The sequence below is a fragment of the Rhinichthys klamathensis genome, unplaced genomic scaffold (genome assembly GCF_029890125.1).
Source record: "Rhinichthys klamathensis goyatoka isolate OS25496 unplaced genomic scaffold, OSU_Roscu_1.1 h1tg000068l_1, whole genome shotgun sequence".
Classification (NCBI taxonomy): domain Eukaryota; kingdom Metazoa; phylum Chordata; class Actinopteri; order Cypriniformes; family Leuciscidae; genus Rhinichthys; species Rhinichthys klamathensis.
Genome location: NW_026606611.1, coordinates 2138255 through 2149587, shown reverse-complemented (window position 1 = coordinate 2149587; position 11333 = coordinate 2138255). Strand labels below are relative to the sequence as shown.

The following is an 11333-nucleotide window of genomic DNA, read 5'->3' as shown; positions in this document are numbered from 1 at the left end:
GGTTCAGTTTATTCTAAGATGAAACTAAAAATTTACACAGCATTTTACTGTGTGGCAAGACTTCTCTGAGAAATTCCTTCTGTCTCCATAAAGGACATCCCATTGTACTCAACATAAGCCTTTAGATGTTGTGTTAGAATCAAATCATATACCTGAGCATACGATTGTTGATTGTCCTTAACTATGTAATTTTTTCAACATTTTATAATAGCATTTCCTGCTTTTGGATACAATACTTACTATCTCTAGCTTAGTCACTGATATGTCTTACCTTAAACATCTGATAAAACATTTTACCCCACAGGCACAGCTAGCATTGTGGGGAAATGCTTCGTTTAATAATTAATGGCTAAATTAATGTACATGGTTTTACACAATTTACAAGCATAAATGGCAGCCTATATGAACTGCTTAAAAATATATTTTACAGCCAGCTGTATATGAGTGCCCTTTCTATAATAATAAATGATCATGCGACAAATAATGCAAATTTAGGGGGCGAGACAGCTTACCTACTGACACATCTTACCCCTCTGTCCCCAGTTTAGCAATCTCCATATTTTGGAAGCTTGTTTCCGCCATGGAAAAATAAACACACAAGCATTAGTTTTGCGAATTGTAAGAAAAACAAATCAGAATTTTGAGGATTCACAAATACCTTTCTTATTTTTTATTCAATTTAATTTATTTAATTTTGAGAAATAAACTCGAGAGACAAAAGGTCACAATTAGAATTCGGAGTTTACATATCACAATTCTGATTTTTTTTGTTTTTTAAGGAATTCTGAGTTTACTTCTCGCAGTTTTGACTTTTTTCTCGGAATTCTGAGTTTAAATCTCGCAATTCTGACTTTACGATTTCTGAGGTTACATCTCGCAGTTTTGATTTTCTCGGAATTCTGAGTTTACATCTCACAATTCTGACTTTTTTTTTTTAAGGATTCTAAGTTTATATCTCGCAGTTTTGACGACTTTCTTGGAATTCTGAGCTTTACACATCTCGCAGTTTTGACTTTCTCGCAATTCTGAATTTATATCTTGCAATTCTGACTTTTTTTTTGTTACATTTCAAGAAAAAAAAAGTCAGAATTTTGAGATATAAACTTTTGTATTCCGTGGCAGAAACAAGCTTCAGTAGGGCCTACTACCTTATAGGCCTAAATATGATGTATGAAGAAAAGAAAATAAGTGCATGATCCCGCAATATGACAGACTGACCTGTAGAAGGCGCTCTACTGTACATCGCTCATGTCTCTGCTCTGAATACTCGCTCTTTGCACAGCACGTTGTCTGTGCGGCCTCGACTTCCTTTTCTGGGCAGATTTCATGGCGAGTGATAGCGGGGAATAGTTGATTCACCTACCGTGACCACACTGACCCGTACATCAATCTCCAGAGACGCTTTTTCGGGTGAGTGGGGTGCGTTACCCTGCTTCTGGACTATCTTTGACAAATTACGCACCTCAGATTCTCGATTGTGTGTGCCGTGAGACTCCAGTGTGTTATTATGACTGTATCTCTCACACTCTGTGTGTGTGTTTAATGTTTGGTAGCTCAGTTAGCAACCAGTCTAAGCGCCTTTCTCAGTGTGTACGTTACATTCACAGTCAGAGAACCAACGCTATCAGAGATGAATATAGTTATAAGAGCGATTAAAAACCACAAAAAAGCTCTTGTGTTTTCCTTTGCGTGTTTTGTCTAACGTTACTGGATTTGGAGGTTAATTGTGTAGTCATTTGCATTGTGACTTGCTGCATGTGCTAATTAGCTAGCTCAGCGCTAATTTGAGAACTTGAAGCGAGCGAGGGACGCGACAAAACTTCAACGCACCCGGTAAAATCAACGAAACCGCAAGTTTCCCCCGTTAAACGCGATTGTTTGAGACCGCAGCCGTTGGTCTCGCGCTCACTGACTGTCCGCGCGCAGTCTCGCGATCGAGACGCGGCGACACGACGCTTGTCAGGATTTATGGATATTTAACCCAATTTATGTGTTCTTCTGTAGTTTTTCATGTCCTGAACTACTCTAACGTTACACAGTCACATGTTTCTTCATTGAGTCTCATGAGAGAGAGCTAACTAAGCGAAATGAGACTGAAGTTAATAATCACGAAGTTATCAACTGAGCGCTCAAAAAAACGTGAAATGTTAATTAACGTTAATTTTGTTTCTGAAAACGCGCTCATTCGTTCGTTTTACGAGTATTTAGCTTAAGTATCAAATGCTTCACTGAAATGGTCTTCAAGAAGCGAGTTTAAAAAGGTAGCCTCTTTGAGGTACTACAGCATTAATGCTAGTGGACATATGGGCCTTTATCCTCTTTCAAACGCCTCAGATAATTTATGAGTAACTTAAATTATGAGGGAAAATGACAGTTTTCTACGCTCGGTCCATAACTAATGCTTGTTTGATGTTCTCCCCTTCAGCTGCCATTATAAAGACCGTGACGTCAGCAGAGTAGTTGATTGGCCTTGACATCATCAGGTGGGTAGTTTCATTTGACATTTTCCCAGCACTATTTTTAAGAATCAAGTCATTTATGTGGTTGAAGAAGCCTCACTGTGAAACATTTCCAGATTAAATAGTCAAGGTATTTTACACCAGGTAAAATGCATGACATTTTTATCTTTGCATTTTTTTCCCCATGGTGCGAATAGGTAGTCCAAGTGCTTTTGGGCTGTGTCTTAACCTGTGAAATTGATCTTCACAGCTATTTTTAGGATTTGGGTGGTTTCTGGACTGAACGCTGTGCTGTGCCCTCTCTCTCCCTCATCGTGCTGTGGCCGTAGCTGGTCTTACCGAAGAACTGCCAGTCGATGGCTCTGATGGACAAACACAAAGTGAAGCGGCAGAGACTGGACCGCATCTGTGAAGGTAAGAAGATGAAAACATATTAGATGGACAATATCTATCCTATTGAATTTCAACAACCCAAATCTATTAAATTCAACATAAAATGACGTTTGCACCCACTTTACGTCCATAATGTGACATGTGAAATGAGATGTTTAAGGACTTTGATTGGGTTATGAGAAGCGGTCCACAGACACCTGTTGGTTAAATTAAGTCCAAGTTAGTAGGTTTTGATGAAAAAAAATGTTTTGGTATTATGTGCACTGATGAATTCTTCACAATAAGACCATGAAAATTGTTACATTTTGATTTCATGTTGACTTTAAGTGAATCCTTGCATCAACCACCAGATACACAGGCCTGAAAAGCATTGCATTTTATCTCTCGAGCTGAACTTCAAAAAGTGATTGTTTTACCTTGTAATTAAATTTAGATTTGACGCTGTGGTTAGTCAGATTTGCATTTGCTTTATTGGACTGTTATGTATTGACCTAAATGTATTATCCCAATGTTTATAGAGAAGTGATTTATGTATTATTTGTATGTGTCTGAGTGAATCATCTGGCACTGGCAGAGTGTCAGTGTACTATGTGAACTAACAAACATTGAGAAATGGATGGGTGATGATATGGTTGTTTCGTGAATGTTTGTGTGGCCGGTGATGTAGTTGTTAGACAGTTTGAGCTCTGTTCTCTTATCTTTTCTCCTTCCTGTTTGTGCAGGGCGGCACAGACACTCAACTACTGTTATTAAAAACAGTGCCTGTGTGTTCTTTATTATATAGTACATTACTACTAAATGAATGAAACTCCTGTCCATTTTCTGCCATTTTCATAAAATCTAGGGAAAGCTAGTTCTTTAGATTTGGTGAACATAGTGCCATCTCTTAAAGTCCCCATGACATCCAAAAAAATGTTTTTTGGCTTTTAGTATGAATTTGTTAGCCTTACTGTTATCTACAGTATAAGCTAGTGTGCTCCAAAACAATGACAAAATTCGCATTTAGAAGATACAAGCATTTAAAACGTAGTCTCTCACTTCCGCCAATACGGATCAATGATTTTGATGACATCACTCTGCACTTCAGCTTCTCATCTGATTTTCTGTCCAATCAAATGCTCTCTAGAATCTGAAGCTGCGGCTAAAATCGGTCACTTGCTCACACATTTACATTTTTTCTTTTTTATATATGGTGAATGGCACATAATGCACTATATAGAGGATACGGAACGATTCAGACAGTGTAAATATGCTTTCCCAGGTGAAAAAGACGCACTATTAAATGTTTTAAATTTACTTGAGTATGTTTTTAGTACTATACACATATACAATAATAATAATAAACTTTATTTTATAGAGCGCCTTTTAAAAGCAGCTTCTCAAAGTGCTGTACATAAAATCACAATCCACCGAAAAATACAACAAATAAAAGTTAATAAAAACAGAAGCAGAATAATGTTCAAAAAACAGAAACAGAATAATGATTTTTTAATACATTTAACAGCAAGTCTTTTTCACCTTGGGGCGAATTAAGTTTGGCTTTGCGTTAGTGTCGCACACAGACACACACACATACACAGACACGGTCTGCTCCGGTCCAGAGACACGATAGTACAGAGCGGATCATATGTACGAGTCGATAAAGACCATAAAACGTATCGGACCCATTTGAATTTTACACAGAATGCTGCATTTTTAAGTGGATTTATGTCCCGCCCTGTATGGCTGCAACTAACGATTTTCATAATCGATTAGGTGGCCAATTGTTTCTTAGATTAATTGGATAAAAAGCCCAATTTAGTTTATTTTTGACAGAACACACTATTCCACATCCTGCCCAATGCTGTTCTTCAAACAAACGTGCCAACTGAATATGAAAACATATATAGTGAATATATCTATGCTTTATGCAAAAGAGCTATAAAGCAAAAAGGACAGTTTAAATCCCTAGATTAAAAATTAAGATAATAATAAAAACACAAACTCGGTTAACAGATAAGAGGAATGACGCAGTCACTAGACACAGTAACCTGTTACTGTCATTCTTTATCCTGTAAATGTAAGAAACATCTTACTTTTATATTCAATTACGCGCTGTTTTCCCTTTACAGTTACCACTCTCATAAAGTACTTGAATTGCATGTTGACTTTTAAATCTAAATTTAACGTCCAACAACAGATATTCCAGCAAAATTAATATTTCTGCGCTGAATATTAATTGTCTCCCTCTCTAATGCGTCCCGTTTGTTATGTGTTATTTACTTGTTCAGTAAAGTTTGAAGTTTAACGCAGACTGTCAGGACGAGCATTCATGCAAAATGAAAACACTTGCGTGAATTTGAAACACTTGCAGATAAGATTATAAATAACTGTAAAATTAAAGTTTTGCGCTAAGGAAACATATCCCACATTAAGTAGCACACGCATCTATCAAAGCGTCTGACAGGGCTAGCCATGTTAATGCATTAGCTTGAAGTTTAAAATAAAAATTTCTCATGTTTTGGGGAGCTTGGATCCAGTACCTTTCCAGGAGCAGCTCACTCTGTTTCCTCCACTATTTTAAAATGCATTTTGTCCATAGAAATACGTTATTCAGTGCTGTAATTTGACACTACTTGCGGAAGTTCCCGTGCCCGGGGGGGCAGACGCGACTAATCGATAATGAAATTCATTGTGGATTTTTGTTATTGATTAGTTGTTGCATCACTACCACCCTGTCTTCCTGTTTCTTTTGAAATTACATCAACACATTTAACCCTCATCCTTCCCCCGGGTCATTTTGAATTGGAAAATATTTTTGAGAAATTAAAAATTAAGTCTTCATCGGAAGGGGTCCAGGACCCCAGTACAGAACTTGTGTCGCACGTTAGCACTTGCACCACGAATACACACACAAAAAAATGTAATGTATTCGAGGCGTTTTGTGGTTGTAATTTGAAAAGGTAACAACAAATACTTCCCTCGTGGGTCAATTTGACCCCCATAGGAATGAATGGAATGCGAAGAATGCTAAAACTTTACCAAAAAGTTATTTTATAAGGTCTACATGTGTATCTGAATGCATACTGAATGAACTGACTTTAGGACCCAGCGGAACAGCTCATTTGCTCCATAAAGAGCTATAAAGCCATAGTGGCTAGAGTCATAGTCAATATCATGTTATATAATTTTTTTTTCCACAAGAGGTCGGCAAAGACACCCAATGTAAGATATTTTGAGCTGAATTAAAAGGTGTATGCATGAAATAGTTATTTTGAATTTAAGTCAAAAGAATGTGAGGTATGTGCTTAAATTACTTTTTATTTATTATTTATTGATCAAATCTAGTAATTTAAAGGTAAATAAAATATAAATAAATCTCCCAAAAAATGGCATTAAAAAATAGAATAAATATTATCAAAATGAAATAAAATAAGCTTTCTGAAAAAAAAAAAAAGAAAGAATAATTTTAGGGCTTCAGGTCATTTTGACCCATGAGGGAAGGATTTATTACAGAACGCGAGGGCCGCGCAGACGTTATATAAATGAGTCGGTGTGCTGTATATTGCAGTCCCTTTTATTTTTTTGGCTCAACGTCAAAGACTCTGATACCTCACAAAATGTTGATGTTGATATTAGACCTGCTCGCTAAAATTTGAATAGATCCTAATTTATGTACCTGGTGTTTAATGGGTTTTAGTTGTGTGATCGGATCAGTGAAACGTGCAGTATCTATTTGGCATTACATCAAGACGAGTATTAATATTTATTTAGATGAACTCTGTATAATTTTGCATCAATTTGCAAGACAATTCGGGAACCCTCTTGCTACACTGCTTGTCGTCATTATTTAGGTCTGTATTTGCATGCCCTGTTATTTGAATCTTGAATCTTTATATAAATGTCATCAAGGTTACCTGTTAAATAGTTTAAATATGGGAAAGTCTTTTTGCAGGCCATATGATTTTCTTTTTTAGTCGGCATGAAAGAAAATTTCACTCTATTTATTTTCTAAATACATGTTAAGGTTCATAAACGATTCATCCATGCATATGTTTTTAATCACAATGTCATAAATGGATCTTCCGGTGTAAACGACAGACTTTTCTCTGGTGGAAATGCTCCAATAATTTAGTCACTTAAACTCGCCCCTGCAAGCTCACGTTTATCTGCCTCGACTTTTGAGTGCAACAACCACATCTCAAAATAAACCAGAGTGAATAACCGATGCATAGAACAAAGTACACGGCCTACTTTTTTTGTGTGTGTGATAATCTTTTACTCTGATGTACAACACAATAGGGAAGAAAATATATTTTGCTGTTTCCATTACATTGCAAATGTTGGTAGATGGATGACACTTTATGAATTTGATTGGTAAGATTTTTAAATGGACTGTCACTGGACTCCAAAGCAAAAAGGCCTTAAGCTGCGCTGTTTAAATATGAGGAAAGTCAAACATTTATTGGTTTCTTAAAGGGATAGTTCACCAAAAATGACAATTCTCTCATTTACATACATGTTGTTCCAAACCTGTATGCATTTTTCTTCTGATGAACTCAAAAGATGATATTTTAAAGAATGTCAGTATCCAGACAGTTGACGAATGATGACACCGACCCATTGACTTCCATAGTATGAGGGGAAAAAATACTATCCACCTTATTCCTGACGACCTTACTGCGTTTTGAATTATGGGTGGCACTTCCGGTTTGGGGAACTTCCATTCAAAAAAAGCTGAAATGAATAATTTCAAATCATAAGGTTGCCCTACATATAAAGCTGATCCGTCAGTTTGACTGGATGAGCCGTCAATTTTCCTTCATGATTTATTCTCAGACATCATGAGAGTAACGTTATACTTGGTATTTTACCCGTGACATGTTATAACAAGAATATCTACGGCAAGAGCTCTTTTCAGTCGCTGTATCTTTTCCTCATGATGATTTTTATTTTTTCCTTTGCAATCCGCTGTAAAAGAATGAAAAAGGACAACATATACGGCACATCTGTGGTCTGTTCTCCCGAATTTAATTTACGATATTCCGTTAATAATTCACTGGATCGCACAAAGAATCTCTCGTTATTCTCCCCAAATCCTCGCGTCTCTTTCCAGGTTTGTTTTCACAGGTAAATGCAATTTATAATCTGTCAAAATGACGGAAATCACTTTAATATAGTATCACGTAATGCTGAAGTTAATGAACATTTTTGATTAAGGCTTGTTATACAATACAGATTTGCCTACTACAGTGATATTTAACCAAAGACTCGCGCTTTTGGGGCTATTTTTGGTCTGTCGAAAGTACCTTGTTGATTCTTTTAAACTTTTACATTTACATTTTAAATGGGGATTCAAATATGGAGCGTGTCTTGTGCCATTATTCAATTTATATGGAGATTGTAGCTGGCAGCTTCACTCTCATCAGCAGTTGCCTCGGGTCAAACCTTATTATTTAGCAAAGCAAGTTGTTTTGCTTGCAGATAACATCCTATGAGAAAACTGCTGTCATCAGCTCAGGCAGTGCGATAATTTTCCTGATATTTAAGCCCAGTTTTATGGCCACAGCTGCAGATGGCAGTGATATTTATCCAAGTGACAGCAGAAGAGAGAGCCAGGGGGCGGGAGGAGAGGATAACGGAGGCGTTTCTTTGGGAGAGCGAGGTCATGTAGATGCGAGCAGAACAAGACTCTGTCTCTTTAAAAAACAACAACTGCCTAACTGCCTCTAGTGCTGCTTGTCAATGCCGTGGAGGTTTGTGCTGGTTGGCCGGCACTCGAAGCCCAGGCCTCTGATTGGACGGTCGCCGTGGGGGAGGGGCCAGTGTGGATGACATGGGAGATGGGTGTCTGCCAGGCAAAAACAGCCTGACACTGATTGTAAAGGGTGGAGAGAGAGCGGTAGAAGGAGAGGAGGGGAGAGAAGACAGGCGCGTGGATTTCATGATGCAAGGTTTGGACCTACGTGTACCTGTTTGATGTTGTGTGTGTGTGTCTGTGTGTGAGTCGCCTTGAAGATGCAGTGCGAGTAATTCACATGGGTGTGGTGTCAGCAGCGGGCGTAATTTTCCTTTTTGCCGCTTATAGTGCATGTCCTTGCAGCTTGAGCAAGAGTGTGTGTGTGTGTGTGTGTGTTGGCCAAGCAGGAGGCAGGGTGTGGTGCAGCTGTATTATCATCCACCCACCCTTCCCCCCCTCTCCTTGAGACCGTGTGTGTGTGTGTGTGTGTGTGTGTGTGTGTGTGAGGACCATGTGGGGGGTGAAATGGCGAGGGAGGGAGAGCGAGAGAAGGTTTGGGAGGGGGGTGAAGTAGAGAAATGAGCGCTGAATGAATGGCATTGTTTGCATGGCCATGCTTGTGTTGCGGCCCTCTCTCTTTCTCATGCAGCCTGGCTCGGACTCAACACACAGCATCTGTGCTCTCGCCGGCGCTCTCGCCGTGACCCTACAGAAATAAGTGTTTGCATTGTTCCTTGCGAGAGCACCGCGGACTGTGAATTGTGCCGCTCAGCCATTTTGCATCTTTCTTGTTTTATATGTTATGTTTATTCCACTCCCAGAACGCTCTGTACTGCCATCACGCAGTGTGTGCTTTTCCACAAAGCATTGATTTGGAGGGAAAGAGTGCAAATATTTGTCTTTAAGGTCTCGTTATGGAGCTCTCCTTAATCATTAGCTGTGCACAGGAGTGTGATAGCATGAGTGTGCGTGTTGGTGAATGTCACGGAGGCGTCTTACCCCACCCCCATCTCAGCCGCCAGTGCAGCAACACCTGTCAGTGATGGAAGGGGGGCGTTGGGTCTTAAAATCATAGAATGTAACATGGCTGTTCGGATTTACACGAGCATCGTTCAGTAGAAATAGGTTTGGGGGGTTGTGAGTTCTTGGATGAACGGTTTAACACCCTTTTCCCTCCACAGCTGTTCCTAGACGAGTGTGATAATGAGATCGTAATTATATGACGGGCAAAATCTCACACCTTGTTATTCGATACTTCTGGCATAACACTGCATTCCCTGAACTGCATCTCTTAATTTCTGTTAAAATGGGCAGATTTGGTGATGCCACAATGAATTTTGCCATTTCTAACTGTTTATGTAATGCAGTTTGATGATCGTGGTACACAGAACATCCTGATGCATGATGGGAATCTGATGATACAGATCAATTAAGTTCTCCTCTTGCTCAAAAATGTCCTTCCTGTAGTTGTTCTGCATTTGGCTGTAACAGGCAGAAGTTCCTCATTGTCTGATATGTCAGCTTTTTACCCTGCTAATTTTCAAAACAAAAAAAAAGTGCTGTGCTGCTGTCTTCAAATATGAACAGAAAATGACATCTCTGCTCCTTTTTACAGTCAGTTGTGACACTGTACTAAAATGTTTGCTTTTAAGTCTGTCCCTATCATGTGCCGTATGCAGTAAATGCAGCGCTGATGGCGGTCTATGACTTTAGTCTGTATGACCATTACCAATCATCTTTAATTTGGCATTTTGCCTTGTAATGATGCTGTATTGCATTGTCACAGCATCTTTGTACTGTCTCTGTCCTCTGTGTTCACCATTGCGTTCTGTAGCATGTCTGCACCTCACAATTCAATCTAAAATAAAGTGTGTGCCGAGGTGCATTTGTAAGTGACAGGTTCTTACAAGGCATGGTCAAAATCTATATGTATTCAAAATGGACCACTAGACACTTGATGAAATATGGAAGGTAAGCTCAGAAACTTCAATAGGGTAACTAATAGATATGTAGCAAAATTAATGTGCTAAATAACTATAAAGTTATTGCACAACTTTTATGGCCTTTACAGAAAACCGAGATCTTTAGATGATCACACTAAAACTCACTTCAAGAATTTGTCTTTAAAACAAATTTAAAGCGTTACTGCTTGAAATGTGTTTTATTTTATTTTTTTACAATTGAGATTGTAACAGTTAAATTTAATGTACTGACTGGTGATTGTTAAATAAATTTAGACCTCAATGTTTGTTATTTTAGTGAAATCACTTTTATCTCTAAATAGGGATGTGCGAAACTACTTGTACTGAACTGCAGCTAGATGGAGTGCAATGGACAAGAATGTAGGGCTCTCAAAAGTTAAACTATTTTGAATGTTTAAGGGTTAGTTCACCTTCAAATGAAAAATTCTCACACTAATTACTACAAACATGTATGACGGACATTCTTCTATGGATCACAAAAGAAGACATTTTGAAAAATGTCTGTTTTTGTCCATACAACGAAAGTCAATGGTGACCAAAACTGTTTGGTTACCAGCATTCTTCAAACTATCTTCTTTTATGTACCACAGAAGAAAGAAACTTAAGAAGGACATGAGGGTGTGTAAATAATGACAATTTTCATTTTTGGGTGAACGATCACTTCAGCTATCATTAAAATAAGTAATGATGCAACATCTAAAAATGTTGATATGCATAATTATGTATGGCTCCATGCAGGATTTACTGTGCACTTTGGGGTTGGGGCTTGTTTTCCTGTTC

General features: G+C 38.3%; 1 protein-coding gene across 2 annotated transcripts in view; it reads left to right on the top strand.

Annotated features, from left to right (window-relative positions):
- The first annotated feature begins 1263 nt into the window (after nucleotides 1-1263).
- Nucleotides 1264-11333, top strand: part of LOC130084783 (C-terminal binding protein 1) — a 33972-nt gene continuing 23902 nt past the window's right edge. Inside the window, exons 1-3 of one of the 2 annotated variants that reach the window (XM_056250259.1) lie at nucleotides 1264-1410; nucleotides 2426-2483; nucleotides 2710-2873. In XM_056250259.1, coding sequence (XP_056106234.1) covers nucleotides 2816-2873 — 58 coding nt within the window. In that variant the 5' untranslated portion in view covers nucleotides 1264-1410; nucleotides 2426-2483; nucleotides 2710-2815. Of the gene's footprint in view, nucleotides 1420-2425; nucleotides 2484-2709; nucleotides 2874-11333 lie in introns of both variants that reach the window. The other variant, XM_056250260.1, reaches the window with a different exon arrangement.